This window comes from Orcinus orca, chromosome 3 (genome assembly GCF_937001465.1).
Source record: "Orcinus orca chromosome 3, mOrcOrc1.1, whole genome shotgun sequence".
NCBI classification, from domain to species: Eukaryota; Metazoa; Chordata; class Mammalia; order Artiodactyla; family Delphinidae; genus Orcinus; species Orcinus orca.
Window position 1 is genome coordinate 126,601,074 of NC_064561.1, and position 19,283 is coordinate 126,620,356.

General features: G+C 36.9%; 1 protein-coding gene across 8 annotated transcripts in view; it reads left to right on the plus strand.

The window, feature by feature from the left end:
- The window catches only part of FAM169A (family with sequence similarity 169 member A), a 65,619-nt gene that overhangs the window by 41,988 nt on the left and 4,348 nt on the right, over positions 1-19,283 (plus strand). For 7 of the 8 annotated variants that reach the window (XM_004270815.3, XM_033430024.2, XM_033430026.2 and 4 more), the window contains 6 exons: positions 4,433-4,561; positions 5,078-5,190; positions 7,710-7,749; positions 8,287-8,437; positions 14,418-14,574; positions 17,978-18,181. In XM_004270815.3, coding sequence (XP_004270863.1) covers positions 4,433-4,561; positions 5,078-5,190; positions 7,710-7,749; positions 8,287-8,437; positions 14,418-14,574; positions 17,978-18,181 — 794 coding nt within the window. The remainder of the gene's footprint in view (positions 1-4,432; positions 4,562-5,077; positions 5,191-7,709; positions 7,750-8,286; positions 8,438-14,417; positions 14,575-17,977; positions 18,182-19,283) is intronic. The other variant, XM_033430028.2, reaches the window with a different exon arrangement.

Below are 19,283 nucleotides of genomic sequence, written 5' to 3' on the forward strand. Positions count from 1 at the left end.
ACATTCTCATCACACCAAAAAGAAAACCTGTACCAATTAGCAGTCACTCTTCTATTCCTCCATTCCTTTATCCCCTAGCAATCAACCACTAATCTATTTTCTGTGTTTATGGATTTACCTGTTCTGGACATTTCATATGAAAGGAATTGTATGATATAATTATATTGTAAGTCCTTTGTGTCTAGCTTCTTTCATATTGCATAGATGTTTTCAAGGTTCATCCATGTTGTAGCATGAATCAGTGCTTCAATTTTTCTTTTAATGGCTGAGGAATATTCCCTTGTGTGGATATGCCACATTTTGTTTATCTACCATCAGTTGATGGACTTTAGGATTGTTTCCCCTTTTTAGATATTACGAATAGTGTTACTTTGAACATTTGTGTAGCTTTTGTGTGGGCATTACTCTGGTGTATATACCTAGGCGTGGATGAAATTGCTTGGCCATAACCTTTTGAGGAATTGCCAAACTGTTTCCCAAAGCAACCGCACCATTTTACGTTCTCATAAACATTGTATGAGAGTTACAATTTCTCCATATCCTCGCCAACACTCATTATTATTTGTCTTTTTTTTTTTTTTTTTTTGCGGTACGCGGGCCTCTCACTGTCGTGGCCTCTCCCATTGCGGAGCACAGGCTCCAGATGCGCAGGCTCAGCAGCCATGGCTCATGGGCCCAGCCGCTCCGTGGCATGTGGGATCTTCCCAGACCGGGGCACGAACCCGTGTCCCCTGCATCAGCAGGCGGACTCTGAACCACTGCACCACCAGGGGAGCCCTATTGGTCTTTTTAATTAGAGCCATCTCAGTGGATGTGGAGTGGCATCTCATTGTAGTTTTGATTTGCATTTGATGTTGAGCATCTTTTCATGTGCTTATTGGTCATTTATGTACCTCCTTTGGAAAAATGTCTATTTACATCCTTTAACCATTGTTTCTTTGGGTTATTTGTCTGTGGTGGCTTTTTAAATTTAAAAAAAAAAGAAATTTCAGATATACAAAAAAATATAAAGAATAAGGTAACAAATACTCATGTATCATCCAGCATGTACCATCCATGAGAAGTGGATCATTGCCAATATAAGTTGAACTTCTGTCCTATCCAATTAGCTTACTCCCTTCCCTGAAATAAGCACTATCCTCAATTTGGCATTTATTTTCCCCATGCATTTCTTAGACTTTTAATACATAGGTATACATCCTCCAACAATGTCATATTGTTTTATATCATATTTTAAAAGTTTAGGGGATTCCCTGGCTGTGCAGAGTTAGGACTTTGTGCTTTTACTGCCGAGGGCCCGGGGTTCAGTCCCTGGTTGGGGAACTAAGATCACACAAGCTGCGCAGTGCAGCAAAAAAAATAAAGAATTTTATATAAATAATATGTACTGTATGAATTCTTCTGTAGTTTTCTTTTTCTATTCATCTTTATCATGAGATTCATTCCCGTGGATTCATGTAGCTCTATTTATTCTTTTTTAGTGCTGTTTAGTACGTCATTGTGTGGATATATTGTGTTGTGGTGTTTTAAAAGCAATTAGTGGATTTATGTTTGCATTTGTGTAAAGTCCATAGCACTACTCTTTTCTTAATGAAGTAATATTTAACCTGGAAAGTAATTTATTAGAAAACTTTTATAAAATATAATTTACCATTGATTTTAACCTAACATCAGATATTTATTTCCACTGAAAAAATATTTTTGTTCTAAGTTTCTTTCCCCCCTTTTAATACCAAAAATCCATAAAACAAGAGCCAAGTGTTGCATGTCCATCTTGAATCACAGCTTCTGTCTAGACCCATACATGAGAATGGAATGAACCCTGTATACCCTTGGAAAATATGAAAATGGATTTTCCTCTTAAAGTCTGATTATTGCTTTACTAAATTTGGGGAGGAATGCAAACACATCTACTGCAGGCAGACTCTCTTATTACCCTTTTTTAGGATTCTCATGATAAATAAATTGAATACCAAGTGAATTATAGGTGCTTATGTATTATGTAAGGTATCCTCTGCTATTTTAGTTATTTTATTTCAGGCAGAGGACTCGGTGTGGCCTGTTGGTTTTCTCCAGCTTTTCCCTTCCTAATAAGTATAGGAACTACAACCAGAACACATGAGAAATATTGTCAAATATGTGGGGGAAAAGTGAGCAAATGGTATCCTTGTGTCCACATATCCAGTGTCCAGATTAACAAATGTTAAGATTTTGCCATATTTGTTTTCATTTATTTTTTGGGAGACCTGAACAACACGTAGATACAGTTGATGTTCTCTTTGGACCCCTCCCTAATCCCTTTCCCCTTTCTTCTTTCCTCCCCAGAGATAATTGTGTTCCTCAAGTTGGTGTATATCCTTCCTGCCCACGTTTTCACACATAAGTCTATGTCTATAAACACTATAAAGCATTATTTCTTGTGCTTTTTTATTTTAAGAAATTTAAAGTTTTTAAAAATAATAATTTTAGATTTATTTTGTATATATTCTTATTTAAACAGTTACTTTAGATTTTCACACTTCCCAAAATATAATTTAAATAACACTGAAGTTCCCCTCATTTGCGCTATTGGAGGTGTTGCCCGGAAACTGGGTTCGCCTCTTGGTGATTGTTGAGCCAGAAGACACACCAGGCCGTAGAGTGGGAGAACTTACCACTTGCAGTAAGTAAGGAGAACACCGGGGATCTCTCCCAGAGCAGTGTCTCCTCAACAGTTTTTGGTCATAAAATATACATAACATAATATTTATCATTTTAACCATTTGTAGGGGTACAATTCAGTGGCATTAACTACATTCCCAATACTGTGTCCCCATCATCACTGTCTATACCCAAAACTTTTTCATCATCCCCACTCTAAACTCTGTGCCCTTCAAACAATAATCCCCCTTCTCCTCTCCCCTCATTCTCTAACTTCTTTTCTGCTGTCTGTCATGAATTTGCTTATTCTAGGTACCTCACATAAGTGGATTCATACAATATTTGCCCTTCTGTGCCTTATTTCACACAGCATAATGTGTAAGTTCCATCCTTTTTGTAGCATATATCAAAATTTCATTCCTTCTTATGGCTGAGTAGATTTTTATTGTGTAAATATGTGACATTTCGTTTATCCATTTATCTATTGATGGATGCTTGGGTTGTTTCTACCTTTCTGTGTTTCTATGAATAATGGTGCTGTGGACATGGGTGTGCAGATATCTGAGTCCCTGCTTCCAGTTCTTTTGGATATAAACCTAAGAGTGGAGTTGCTGGGTTATTATTCTATGTTTAACTTTTTGAAGAATTGTCAAACCATTTTCCACAGAGGCAGTATCATTTTTAAAATTATTTTATTATTTTTTAAATTAATTTTTATTGGAGTATAGTTGATTTACAATGTTGTGTTCATTTCTGCTGTACAGCAAAGTGAGTCAGTTATACATATACCCACTCTTTTTTAGATTGTTTTCCCCATTTAGGTCATTACAGAGTACTGAGTAGAGTTTCCTGTGCTATACAGTATGTTCTTATTATCTATTTCATATATAGTAGTGTACACTACCCAGTCTCCCAGTTTATCCAACCCCCCACCCCTTTCCCCCTTGGTAACATAAGTTTGTTATCTACATCTGTGACTCTATTTCTGTTCTGTAAATAAGTTCATTTGTACCTTTTTTGAGATTCCACTTATAAGCGGTATCTTATGATGTCTTTCTCTGTTTTACTTCACTCAGTATAACAATCTCTAGGTCCATCCATGTCACTGCAAATGGCATTATTTTGTTTTTTTTAGATGCTGCATCATTTTGTTTAATGTGTTTTTAAACTTATAAAATGACATCCTTTTGTAGGTAATATTGACTTGTTTTTTTACTGACTTTTTTTTTAGATTTATCAACGTTGATTATATGTAGCTGTAGTTTGTTGATTATATGTAGCTGTATAGTATTTTATTGTATACCTAATTTATTCATATATCCCCTAATGATGGGCACCGAGGTTGTACTGCCTAAAACAGTCCTGTAATGATCATTATAGATGCCTTCTTCTGCATATGTTTAAGTCATTACAGTGTATACCTAGAAGTAGAATTGGATCATAAAATATTTTTCTTCAACTTGCCTAAGCACTTTAAAATTGTTCTCACACCAGCAGTGTGGGAGTTTTCATTTCCCTTATTTTTCTGATGCTTGTTATTATCTGATGGGTGTGAAAATGGAATCCTGCTGTTTCATCTTATATTTCCTTCACAACTGGTGAGGTTTATCATCTTTATCTTTGTTTATTCATAAATGAGACTGCTGTATAATTTTCTTGAGTTTCCTTGGTGTTTTTGGTATCAGAGTTATGCTAGCCCCATTAAGTGACTTGAACAGCTTACTTTCCATCTTCTGTTTGCCCAAACGTTTGATTTCGGGGATTTCTAGAAAACTTTCAATGTGTTTTTCAGCTTGCAACCAGTACTTTGAAAAATATCCAGGAGACCATGAACTGCTTTGGGAAGTTGAAGGTGTTGGACACTGGTACCAGAGAATACCAATCACCAGAGCATTACAAAGAGAAACATTTAAAATTACAGGTAGGAATGTTTTCAGTTTGAACACAAGTCCAGCTTAAAAAAGCAGTGCCTAATTATGGTTGTGTCTTATAGTCCAGAATAGTGGTGTATTGTAATGTGATCTCTCTAGTAACAGACCTCCTTTTCTAAACTTTGAATTTTTGTTAATATGTAAACATTTGAGTCACTAATAGTCAGAGGACCTAGAGTAGTCCAGTAGAACGTAGCCCAGTAGTCCAGTAGGAATTGGTGGATAAGAAATAAACACAGTTTACTCAAACAGCATAGAATAGGCATCAGTGGATCAAAGGTAGTACCCAGTTTCATGCATCTCCCCTTGAAGTCACTACATACAGATAACTGTTTAAGACTCTTTACAATTGCAAGGCTTCATTATAAGATATTGGTGAAGGGGATACCCCACACTTGGATTTTCAACACCCTTCTTTAGGGCTTTGTAAAAATCAGTACAAAGAGTGTTACAATTAAAAGCAGGCACTAACTGGTTTACAATTTAAAAAATTCTTTTACACACAGCAGTTTCTCAAAATGAAGCTAAAAGACCTGTGTCTGGAGAATACGGTCTTGGATCTGTTCCAGACTATGAAGCAGGAGCTGAAGACAGTCTGTCTAGTGAGATGCAGCTAACGGTAGGTATACTGTTGTTTACTGTAGGAAATGATAATTTTGCTGTTTTTAAAAAAGAGGTTCAGCTAATACTAATATTTAACTTTTTTAATGTTATTGTTCATTCAACAGACTTATGTAACTTCTGTTGTGTTAGTTACTTGGCATTTTATGTTAGTTGGTTTCTAAGATTTAATTTTCTTTGAAAAATAATTTGGAATACACAAAATAATATAGAAGAAAATAAAAAGCTATAATTCCATTACCTTAGATGTAGCAACTAACATTTTTGTATATGTACTTAATATATATTATGAAACATGTATCTGCATATGTTTCATTTTTGTTTTTATTCTTTTATGCTGCTTCTAACTGCTTTTCTCCATTAACATAATATTGTAAGCATTTTCTATGTCATTACTGTTTTAAATCGTTGTTAAATAGTACACTAGTCTATTATATATAAATATCAGCATTTGTTTCCTTAACATTTATACTTAAGTTTTTTATATTTATAAGTGACCCAGCCATGAATGCATTTATACATGAATCTTTGAGCAAATGTAATTATTTCCTTGCACAGATAAATTTCTAGAAGTGGAATTAGTAGTAGGTCAAAGGTTATGAAGTTACTTTGGGAAGTCTGTGGCTATATGTGTTAGGTCTTTGTAGAATGTAATATACTTTGCAAATACTAGGTAACGTGAAAGTAGAAGGGCAGGTCCCATTACTGAATTCCAGAGGATTTACCAGGTACTTTACTAGAAACTACTTGATATTATTTAAAATACAGGTTCATTGATGGGGTCCTAGAGGTCTACTTTTATGCAGTGTTTTGTTGTGGTGGCATTTAATACAGTCATATTTGTTTTGTACACGGGTATCTGAATATATTTTTAGTGACTGTTGAATATGTCTATGTAAATGCATGTACATTTCAGAGACACAGTGCTTTGGGGAATTATTTGTGCCCTTTTTTTTTTTTTTTTTTTTTTTTTGCGGTACGCGGGCCTCTCACTGTTGTGGCCTCTCCCGTTGCGGAGCACAGGCTCCGGATGCGCAGGCTCGGCGGCCATGGCTCACGGGCCTAGCCGCTCCGCGGCATGTGGGATCTTCCCGGACCGGGGCACGAACCCGTGTCCCCTGCATCGGCAGGCGGACTCTCAACCACTGCGCCACCAGGGAAGCCCTATTTATGCCTCTTTTCTCCTGTCTTAGTTAGCATGAGTGTTGACTATTTTGAGTAAAAGTTTTTTAAAACATTTTTAAGGATAATATAAATAATATTGATACAGTAACTATATATAAGGAGTTCAGTTTTGTTTTTTTTTTCTACCTTTGGAATTTCAGACTTCAGAATAAGCCCCAGTTCTGTTATACTGCATTCCAAATTCCTCAGATATATTCAAATTCATTTTAGTCCTGGTCAGATATCATAAGACCAGGGAAAGTAGAAAAATCTACTCTTCTCATACATGTGGTGAGAGCAATGATCTACTTTTATCTTAAGCCATATAGTTTAAAATGTGTCATTTTAATGAGAACATATTAAGATTTCACCTTATTATAAGGTTGGCAATATAAATTAGACTTTTTTTCATTTTAGAAATTCATATTCCTTATATTACTTTAATATTTTAATTCAAGGAAAATATTTCTCATATTAAACTGTTTTTTTTATCTTTTTTTTTAAATCAGTAGCCACATGGGGAAGTGGTTTTGTTTGTTTATTTTAACTACATAATTTTTTTTAGCTTTATTGAGGTATAATTGACAAAAATTGTACATATATAAGGTGTACACCTTCATGATAAAGATGATAAATGCTTGAATTAAAGCATTGGTAGTACAAAAGAGGGGACAGTTTTGAGAGATTCTTCAGAGTCAAAATTGACAGGCTTTGTGGTTGATTGAATGAGGGACAAGAAGAAAGCATTACTGCCCCACAGGATTTTGGTTGGAATGGCATACTGAATTGTTATTGCCATTAACCAAGATAGAGGATAATACTGGGAAAATGTAAGATTTCAGTTTGGGACAAGTTGGATGTGAAATTGGTGGAGTATCCGCTGGAGAGAGATTTCACTGGAAATAGAGCTTTGAAAATCGGGGCGAGAGTTGGGGAGATTAAATTGTATATCTGGATTCATCATTTGGAAATCAGGAAAAAAGTTGGGGAGATTAAATTGTATATTTGGATTCATCAGCAAATAGCTGTTGAAGTAAAGGTAGTAGATACAGTTACATAGAAGGAGGATGAGGACTGAGAAGAGAAGGGAGCCAAGAACAGAACATTCAGAAACCCCGTGTATATCACTATAGCATGTTAGATGGCTTCCTAAGTTCTTAAGCTCATAATAAACTGAAGCTATAATATAACTTTTTTACTTCCTAAGTGAGTTTCTTAGTCGATGAATAGTGAGTACAAAAGGTGCTATTTGAAAAACTTTTAAAAGGATCTTCTTTGTAACTGTATGAAGTAGATCCATAGGGAGAGGAAAGGACCTAAAACTTGTGGTTTTAATCTGTATCTCTGTTTTAGATTGATTCTCTAAAAGATGCCTTTGCAAGTACTTCTGAAGGTAAGAAATTCAGCTGGTCTATTAGTAAGTGTTTGAGACAGTTAGAATTAAGTGTGTGTGTCTGTGTCTGTCTGGGTGTGTCCCTTAGAGTAAAGTGAAGACTTCTCCAGCCCTAAAATCTAGATCTGGGTTCTTTTACCACTGATTTTTGCTGTGTGAACAGTTAGGTAAGCTATTTTGTCTTTTTTTGTTTTCATTTCCTTACCTGTAACATAGGGACAGTAATGTGTACCTTGTTCATTTCCCAAGATTATTGGAAGAGGGTCTAAGTGAAAATGCAGAAACACTTTGCAAAAACTCAAGGTGACACAGAAATGTGAGGAATGAATACTGACAAGGTTATTTCATAGTTTAGAAAGACACTGACATGGTTTCTTAACCTGAAGTGACAGAGAGGAAGTGTGTAATGTTGGGGATTTAGGTAAACTAGCGTAGTTCTTGCATTTCTGTGTATTTTTTTTTCATTTCTGTGTATTTTAATAGGTAATCCTTTGAATACGTAATCAATCAATTATAGTTTTGCCGTTTTTTCCTCAGGTCACGGTAAAACACCTGTTTCCACTCGTACTCGAAGTAGTCATCTAAAGCGGCCAAAGATTGGAAAACGGTTTCAGGATTCTGAATTTAGTAGTTCTCAAGGGGAAGATGAAAAGACTCCCCAGACTTCACCTACAGCTTCAGTGAACAAGTGAAGTATTGTTTATTTTACTCTTGTTATTTTGTTTATTCTTATTTTCATATTATTAGTGTTTAGTTTTTAAGGTGAAGTTTATTGTTTGTGTAGTAAATGACCTTGGTGTAGAACTTTGTATTTGAGTTCTTCCACAAGATTATTGATTACACTTGGTAAGTGTCACTTTGACAGTGGTATAGGGAGAAGTTGCTAATAAGAGAGTGGAATAAACTCATGATTTAGTCTCTTGTGTGAAAATCCAGGAGAATATTCTAGTGATTATATTATCCCAAATGAGTCATTATTGTCAACTTTGAATTTGACAGTAGCTATGGTTTTTAGCAGTGCTGAAGTTTAGTCAATTTAAAAAACCCTCAATTTTACTTTATAACTAATTCATTTTAATGGGTTATAGAATATAACAAATTAGTGATAGCCATAAATGGTATTGTCAACTCCTCCAGAAACTTAATAGCCAGCTGAATCAACAGAACACTTGGATCAAAACCTTATTCTCCATCTTCCTTTGAATCTTAAAGAAAGCAAGATTTTCAATATTATAGTTAAATTAGGCTTTTGCTCTGATAGTCCTGCTAACTGTTCCTGAGTCAACTATTCATAGTGTTGCCATTTTAGTTGTGAAATTATTCTACTCAGGTAGAGAATTCTGTAACTCTGCCAATTTCATTATGTATGTAACTTTAAATTTGGATAATTATGTAAATGTTATATTTTAATGAAAAATTCATCACTTTAAAGTCAAATTTAAGTAAATATTTAATTTGTGAAAAGAGTAATGAGTTTAGATAATTATAGTTTTTTTCACTGAGCAACATTTTGTTGTAATACCCTTTTTAGAAGGGAATGTAACAGTAAATTTTTAAATTGAACATCTCAGAATTATTGTGGACTTTTTTTTGCTTTTCATAAAATAGTAACAGTGAGACTAAATGCTTAAGTGCTCAGACACTATGAAGAACAAAACTTCATCTTTGCCCTTGAAGAATTGACTGTCTATAAGTTTCTAATACACATATCTGTACCTGTGACACAGGTTAAGAGCACTGCAAGGTGGATTGTGATATAATAATAGAAGTGCAAAGTGCTGTGGATGCAAAGGAGGGTGTGATTGATTCTAATTGAGGGGATAGAGAAATTTGACATTTGTGCCAGGGCTTCAAAGATAAGTAGAAACTCAACAAGCAGAGTTGGGAAAGAAGACTTTCTTTTCTAGTTCGAGGGTCTACAAACTATGGTCTATAGGCCAAATCTGGCCCACCACCTATTGTTGTAAATAAAATTTTATTGTAACACATCTGTGCTTATTAGTTCACATTTTTATTATGGTTGCTTTTGCTTTGCCCTGGTGGAGTTGGGTAGTTGTTCAGAGACCATATGGCCCACAAAACCTAAAGGAAAAGTTTGCTCACCCCTGGTCTCCACCACAGCTGTTCAAAGAACCTTCTGTCATGGTGGACATGTTCTTTGTCTGCCCTTCCCTGTCCAGCATGGCAGCCACTACTCAGTTTGCTCATCACTGAGCACTTGAAGTATGGCTAGTGCAACTGAGGAGCTGAGGTTTTAATTTCACTCAGTTTTAATTACTGTAAATAATGACAAGTGTCTCATGGCTATTGTATTGCACCGTGCAGTTCTAGACTGCAGGAGTAACATGAGCAAAGGCACAAAGCTGGGAGGAGTGTTGGTAAGGAAAACTGATGTATAGGTAAATGGTAGCATCGAGTAGGAGGTAAAAATATAAGGGTCTGGTCATGTTAGGCTTTGAAAGGAGGTATGCTTTATTCTCCAAGCCATAGAGAACCATCAGAATTTTCTGAGCTGGACTGTCACTGGTACAGATATGTGTATTAGAAACAAACTCTGGTGACTTACCGGGCGGTCCAGTGGTTAAGACCCTGCGCTTCCACTTCAGGGGTCCTGGGTTCGATCCCTCTTCGGGGAACTAAGATCTCGCATGCCATGGATGCAGGCAAAAAAAAAAGAAACATAGTTCTGAAAACCTTACTAAAGAATGTATATATTGCAAGTCTGAACATGAGTTGGGAAGAAGTTACAGTGTCCAGAGAGAATTGGGCCTGAAGTAGGAAGATGAGAATGGGAATAAAGTTACGTATTTGTTTGAAAGGCATTTCACAGGTAGAACTAAACTATGTCGTTTATTGTCCAAACTGAAATTTTTGAGAATGAAAGGGGCATTATTAATACACGCATACCTCAGAGATGTAGGTTCAGTTCCAGACTACCGCAATAAAGTGACCATCACAATAAATTAAATATTTTGGTTTGCTAGTGCACATAAAAGTTTTTTACACTATCCTGTAGTCTGTTAAGTGTGCGATAGCATTATGTTTAAAAAAAAAAGTACATACCTTAATTTAAGAATACTTTATTGGTTAAAAAAAATGCTGTCATCTGAGCCTTCAATGAGTCGTAATCTTTTTGCTGGTGGAGGGTCTCGCCTCAATGTTGGTGGCTGATGACTGATCAGGATGGTGATTGCTGAAGGTTGGGGTGACTGTGGCCATTTTTTAAATAAGACAGCCATGAACTTTGCCACATAGATTGGCTGACTTCTTCCTTTCACTAACGATTTCTCTGTAGCATGCGATGCCGTTTGATAGCATTTTACCCACAGTAGAAATTCTTTCAAAATTGGAGTCAATCCTCTCAAACCCTGATGTGGCTTCGTCTACTAAGTTTATGTCATAGTCTAAATCCTTTGTCATTTCAACAATCTTCACAGCATTTTCAGCAGGAGTGGATTCCATCTCAAGAAATCACTCTCTTTGCTCATACACAATAAGCAACTCCTCATCCATTAAAGTTTTATCTTGAGATTGCAGCAATTCAGTCACATCTTCAGGCTCCACTTCTAATTCTGATTCTCTTGCTATTTCTACCACATCTTCAGTGACCTCCTCCACTGAAGTCTCGAACCCCTCAAAGTCATCCATGAGGGTTTGAATCAACTTCTTCCAAACTCCTGGTGATGTTGATATTTGACCTCTTCCCATGAATCGTGAATGTTCATAGTGGCATCTAGAATGGTTAATCTTTTTCAGAAGGTTTTCAATTGACTTTGCCCAGATCCATCAGAGGAATCTCTATCTGTGGCAACTATAGCCTTATGAACTGTAATTCTTAAATGATAAGACTTCAAAGTCGAAATGCTTCCTTGATCCATGGGCTGCAGAGTGCATGGTGTGTTAGCAGGTATGAAAACAACATGAATTTCATGTACATCTCCATCAGAGCTCTTGGGTGACCAGGTACATTGTCAATGAGCAGTCACATTTTGAAAGAAATTTTTTTTTCCTGAGCAATAGGTCTTAACAGTGGCCTTAAAATATTCAGTAAACTACGTTGTCAGCAGGTGTGCTGTCATCCAGGCTTTGTTGTTCCATTTATGGAGGACAATGGAGTAGATTTAGCATAATTCTTAAGGGCCCTAGGATTTTCAGAATGGTAAATGAGCACTGGCTTCAACTTCAAGTCACCAGCTGCATTAGTGCCTAGCAAGAGAGTCAGCTTGTCCTTTGAAACTTTTTAAGTGGGTGGATACATCTGTGGCTGTGCTACATTTATTTATTTATTTATATACAGCAGGTTCTTATTAGTTATCCATTTTATACACATCAGTGTATACATGTCAATCCCAATCGCCCAATTCATCGCCCCTGCCCCCCCCACCCCCGCTTCCCCCCCTTGGTGTCCATACGTTTGTTCTCTACATCTGTGTCTCTATTTCTGCCTTGCAAACTGGTTCCTCTGTACCATTTTTCTAGATTCCACAAACATGCGTTAATATACGATGTTTTTCTCTTTCTGACTTACTACGCTCTGTATGACAGTCTCTAGATCCATCCACGTCTCTACAAATGACCCAGTTTCGTTCCTTTTTATGGCTGAGTAATATTCCATTGTGTATATGTACCACATCTTCTTTATCCATTCATCTGTTGATGGGCATTTAGGTTGCTTCCATGACCTGGCTATTGTAAATAGTGCTACAATGAACATTGGGGTGCATGTGTCTTTTTGAATTATGGTTTTCTCTGGGTATATGCCCAGTAGTGGGATTGCTGGTTCATATGGTAATTCAGTTTTTAGTTTTTTAAGGAACCTCCATACTGTTCTCCATAGTGGCTGTATCAATTTACATTCCCACCAACAGTGCAAGAGGGTTCCCTTTTCTCCACACCCTCTCCAGCATTTGTTGTTTGTAGATTTTCTGATAATGTCCCTTCTTACTGGTGTGAGGTGATACCTCATTGTAGCTTTGATGTGCATTTCTCTAATAATTAGTGATGTTGAGCAGCTTTTCATGTGCCTCTTGGCCATCTGTATGTCTTCTTTGAAGAAATGTCTATTTAGGTCTTCTGCCCATTTTTTGATTGGGTTGTTTGTTTTTTTTAATATTGAGCTTCATGAGCTGTTTATATATTTTGGATGTCCTTTGAAAGTTTAAGCCAGGAATTGGCTTCTCTTCTCTAGCCCTGAAAGTCCTAGATGACATCTTGTTCCAATAGGGTTTTTTGTCTGCATTGAAAATCTGTTGTTTAGTGTAGCCACCTTCATTCATTATCTAAGCTAGATCTTCTGGATAACTTGATACAGCTTCTACATCAGCACTAGCTATTTCACCTGGCACTGTTACGGAGACAGCTTTTTTCCTTAAACCTCATGAACCAACCTCTGCTAGTTTCAGACTCCTTTTCTGTAGCATCCTCACCTCTTTCAGCCTTCATAGAATTGAAGAGAGTTAGGGCCTCGTTCTGGATTAGGCTTTGGCTTAAGGGAATGTTGTGGCTGGTTTGATCTTCTAGCCAGACCACTAAAACTTTTTCTCCATATCGGCAATAAGGCTGTTTTGCTTTCTTATCACTGGTGTGTTCACTTAGAGTAGCACCGTTAATTTTTTTCAAGAACTTTTGCTTTGTATTCACAGCTTGGCTAACTGTTTGGCACAAGAGACATAGCTTTCTACCTATCTCAGCTTTCAACGTGCCTTTCTCACTAAGTTTAATCATCTCTAGCTTTTGATTTAAAGTGAGAAGACGTGTGACTCTTCCTTTCATTTGAACACTTAGAGCCATTGCAGGGTTATTAATTGGCCTAATTTCAGTATTGTTTTGTCTCAGGGAATAGGGAGGCCCAAAGAGAGGGAGAGAGATGGGGAATGGCCAATCAGTTTCAATAGTCAGAACACACACAACATTTATCAGTTAAGTTTGCTATCTTAAGACTGGACATAGGTATATGTATAACCAATTCACTTTTCTATACAGCAGAAACTAACGCTACATTGTAAGTAAACTATACTCCAATATAAAAATTCATTACAAAAAAAATTGGTCATATGTGTAACCTGTGGCACCTGGAAACAATTAAAATTGTAACATCAACCATCACTAATCACAGATCACTGTAACAAATATAATAATAACAAAAAAAGTTCAAAGTATTGTGGGAATTACCAAAACGTGACACAGACATGAAGTGAGCAAATACTGTTGGAAAAATGGCTTTAGTGGACTTGCTTAGCACAGGATTGCCACAAACCTTCAATTAGTAAAAACATAGTATCTTCAAAATGCAGTAAAACAAAGTGCAATAAAATGAGGGATGCCCGTAATTATGCCAGTGCTGGGACAAAAGTTGTAAACTGGACTGTCCCAGGTAAGCTGAGATGTATGCTCATTCTAGGAGAGTAAGATCCAATCAATATAGATAGAGTAAAAGAAAGGTCTAGTTTACATAATTGAAAAGGTGGTGATCGAACTGGAGAACAAGGTAGGAAAGAGAACAAACTTGTAAGAAGATGAAGAGGTTGGTTTTGGACCTATAAAATTTGAAGTTGTTGTCTGAACAACACTTAGTTGATTCTCTAAAGTGTTACTTTATTAACAGATTCCTGAAATTTTATATTCATCTTTAATAAAACAAGTAAGAATGTTTTTCTTTGGTTTTGTAGATTGGAGTCTACTGCACGAACATCAGAGAGCTCAGAAGAATTCTTGGAAGAAGAACCTGAACAGAGTGTGATTGAATTTGAGGATGAAAGTAGTGATAAAAATGTTCGACCAGCACCAGAAACCCAGCCAGGCCTGGAAAAGCAAGAAGGTGAAAAGGTAGGAGATTCACTTATTAAATAAAATGAATGGAAGTAAAATTTAACTTTCTTAGTCATATATTGTTAGAAAAGCATAACGATGTATTTTAGACTCTTAGTAGAAATTGTATTTAATGTTAAAAAGCATATGTGTCAGGACTTCCCTGGTGGCGCAGTGGTTAAGAATCTGCCTGCCAGTGCAGGGGACATGGGTTCGAGCCCTGGTCCAGGAATATCCCACATGCCACGGAGCAGCTAAGCCCGTGTGCCACACAACTGAGCCTGCGCTCTAGAGCCTGCGAGCCACAACTGCTGAGCCCATGTCCTGCAACTGCTGAAGCCCATGAGCCTAGAGCCCGTGCTCTGCAACAAGAGAAGCCATCGCAGTGAGAAGCCTGTGCATTGCAATGAAGAGTAGCCCCTGCTTGCTGCAACTAGAGAAAGCCCGCGTGCAGCAACAAAGGCCCAACACAGCAAAGATAAATTAAAAAAAAAAAAAAGCATATATGTCTAAAGCAAGGTCAGGTAGTAGAGGATAAAGTTACAAGTATTTTATATTTCAAACTGAGTTTATAAAGTTTGACATATTGCAAAGATAAAATAGAGGATGTTTAGTTAGTAATGTCCCTCAGTGTATTTAAAATACAAATTAATTTGTAGAATTAAACATAAGAGGTGACAAATGTGACTATAAGAGGTCTACCTTATAAAACCAGTTAGAACGCCTTAATATCCAACAAGCCCTAAATTGCACCCCTATTTTGATTAGAAGGATAGAATTAGTTGTCCAGAAAAAACATATGTATTTGACTACAGTTGATTTACAAATTCCTAGAAAAATAACTAAATTCATTTTTTTTACAACTAGAAAACAAGGAGGAAAATCCTTTGTGACTGAGTAAAAAACTCTTTATCTGGCTTCATTTCTTTTTTCATTTTCTCTATTTCCTATCCTTCTTTTTCTTTAATATCTTCAATATTTTCCTCTCTTACAGATTCCTTATTTCTTCTTTGAAACATACTTAAGTTTCTTTAAAAATCTTTTACCTGTTTGTCAAGTCCAGCCAGGAGCTAAGCAAGTGAAACTGCATTACTGATTTTATTTATTAACTTGCTCCAATTTAGCTCCTGTTTCCTCTACTTCATGAAATTGTATTTTTAAATGACATTTTTTCTCTTGTAAAAATTAGGGAAACAAACACATTTTTTTTTTTGCGGTATGCGGGCTTCTCACTGTTGTGGCCTCTCCCATTGCGGAGCACAGGCTCCGGACGCACAGGCTCAGTGGCCATGGCTCACGGGCCCAGCCGCTCCGCGGCATGTGGGATCTTCCTGGACCAGGGCACGAACCCGCGTCCCCTGCATCGGCAGGCGGACTCTGAACCACTGCGCCACCAGGGAAGCCACAAAACATATTTTAAAAAAGGGATTTATATGCTTCTAGATGTCTACGGGAATGTATATTTTTGTGGTTGTTTTTTTTTTTTTTAATTTAAGATTATACTGTACATCCTTCATGTAACCTGTTTCTTTTGTCCAACAATACATGTGACACTTTCACTCAATTCTGGTGGGTTTCCTTACCTAGGTTGACTACTCTCTCTTCCTCCGGATTCTCTAGTACCCTGGCTTTAACACTGTTGTGTTCTGGTTTCTTGGTTTTCCTCTCTCTGAAGTTTTGTTTTGGTTTTATTTATTTGCTTTTTGACTCTTCTGCTTCCTGTTTTTTCCCCTGTATTTGTGGACATTCTAGAAGACTCAGTTCTTGACTTTCTTCTCTTTTGAAAATGCATCTAGTCTAATGGCTGAATGGTCATGTCTGTGGGGATGACCAATAACTCCAGACTTTCAATATTGATCCAGACTTCAGTATTACTTGCCTTCTGAATATTTCTGTTTAGACAGATGTCTTTTATCATCTTAAACTTTAACATATCTGTTCTTTCCTATCACTTCTCTATTGAGCCTTTTTTCCTATTTCTTATTTTTCATTCTGTTCCCAAACCTAGAACTTGAAGGACTGAGTTTTTCTCTTCTGTTGCTTCTCCCTTGTAGTTACTCACCAAAATTCTGGGTTTTTTAATAAAAACTTTTGCTATATCTTTCTCATTTCCTTCCTTTTAACATTTCTCTTACCGTAGTTGGTCCTTTTGTGAGTTTTATTATAATTACCTTCTGTGTGCAGTTTATTCTTTATACTCTCTGGCCAGATTAATTTTTCTAAGTCTGTGATTTCAGTATCCCTTAGGAAAGCATTCATTATATGATTTCAGGGGTTCTATATAATCCAGCCAAGTCTGTTTCTTAACATTTGAGTGCATCAGTGTTCTAATTTTTATTTTATTTTTAATTAATTTAAATTTATTTTATTTTTGGCTGCATTGGGTCTTTGTTGCTGTTAGTGGACTTTCTCTAGTTGTGGTGAGCGGGGGCTACTCTTCGTTGCGGTGCATGGGCTTCTCATTACAGCGGCTTCTCTTGCTGCGGAGCATGGGCTCTAAGCATGCGGGCTCAGTAGTTGTGGCTTGCGGGCTCTAGAGTGCAGGCTCAGAGTTGTGGCACACGGGCCTAGCCGCTCAACAGCGTGTGGGATCCTCCCGGACCAGGGCTCGAACCCGTGTCCTTTGCATTGGCAGGCGGATTCTTCACCACTGCGCCACCAGGGAAGCCCAGTGTTCTAATTTTTTAAATGATAATTAAATAAAATGATCTCTAATTATTAGAATGTCATTAAGATTAATTAGAAATATTAGATGTTAATGAAAATCTTGTAAATTGATAAACCTTGGAGGAGGAGTTTCAGAAATTGGAGACTTAGTGTTATCAAATCGCTTTTCCATATTTTAATGTGATTTAAGGAGCAGCATTGTTCAAAGATGACCCTTTGTTGACAGGAGAATGAGCTCACTAAGACTGAGGGCTCTCTCCTCCCAGCAAGAAGCTGTACCCAAACTCAGCTTCCCACAAGACTGCTACTACTTCCTCCCCCTGCATGCTAAACTGTGACTTCCCAGGGGCCCCAAGGATTCCGAGTGCCGAGCAGCTGATGTTTTCTGTAAAGAGCTGGCACCAAATCTAGACATTCTCTGGTGGCTTTTTACTGAAAAGGTTCTTCCTGTCACTGCCCTGTATGGAGGAAGAGAAAGAAGGAGGCAGGGTCTCTTCACTGAATCTCAGACCCACACTGGGTCCATAGAGCATCCTGGTCCTGTCTTTTTTCCATGAGAACAGAGGGAAATTGGGGTACTTATGGATTCTTTTCTCTTACTGACTCTGCTGTTCCTTAACCTGTGTCCTGTAACGTGGTAGAATGTATCTTGAGTCCTGGTGCATGACAGGGCGACTGAGAATGGACCCACCTTGTATGACAAGTAAGTTAATCTGTAATTCTGTCCTGACTTTTTTTGCCCTCGATGGTGTAGGAATCTGAATCAGAGCCTATGAATGGTGAGATAATGGATGATACTCTTAAGACTTCACTTATAACAGAAGAGGAGGACTCCACTAGCGAAGTGTTAGGTGAAGAATTAAAATTGCAGTCTTTTAATTCCAGTGAAGACTCTACGAATCTTGTTCCACTGGTGGTAGAATCTTCAAAATCTCCTGAGGCTGTTGCACAGGATAAGGTAATGGAGAAATATCCTAATTTTTTATAGTTATAGTGTCCAGTGTTGCTGACTTGGCTAGGGCAGTGTGGGATATATATCTTCCTCTACTTTAGCATGTACAGTCCTTCAGGAAAAATCAATTTTACTACATTGGGTGTTTTAAGAAGATGCAATCAGTAATGTTTTTTAAAATTCAAATCTTTGTAACTTCATTCGTCTGACTGACAGTAACAAAATGAGTTTCACTTTGTAGATTTAGGAAATGCTTAGAAAAATGGGTAAAGCATTATTTACCAAATATTTGGATACCTATTACTTACATAGTCTGTGACCAGTACTGTCATTTTAATTTGTTTTAATTAGGGAGACAGATTAGATTAGTGGGGAAAACTTGATGGAATATCTTGAAAGAAATATAATTATTTATTTTTATTGAAATAGAGTTGATGTACAATATTAGTTTCATGTGTGGTACATAGTGATTTGATTTTTGCATACATTATGAACTGATCACCACTGTAAGTCCAGTAACCATCTGTTCCCTACATAAAGTTATTACAATATTGTTGACCATATTCCTTATGCTATGTATTACATCCCCGTGGTTTATTTTGTAACTGGAAGTTTGTACCTCTTAATCCCCTACCTCTTTCAGTCCCCTCACACCCTCCGTTCTGGCAACCTCCCATTTGTTCTTTTTATCTGAGTCTGTTTTCATTTTGTTTTGTTTTTTTAGATTCCACATACAAATGAGATCATACGGTTTTTATCTTTCTCTGTCTGACTTATTTCACTAAGCATAATCCCCTCTAAGCTCATCCATGTTGTTGCAAGTGGCAAGATTTCATTCTTTTTTTATGGCTGAGTAATATTCCATTGTATATATAGGTGCCACATCAAAAAGGAAATTTAATTTCTACTTTTGAATATTCCAATTTAAGGGTAAAAAACTCTTGTATCGCATTATTTTATTAGTGTCTCACATAATTACATGAATAACATTTTCGCTGCCCTCACCTTTCACCTAATAGTCAAACTCAGTGGGGTAGCACAGTGTCAAGTCCCAGGATTCTCGGTTCTGGCTCCAGTAACACCAGGAAACTAAAAACTGAGTTGATTC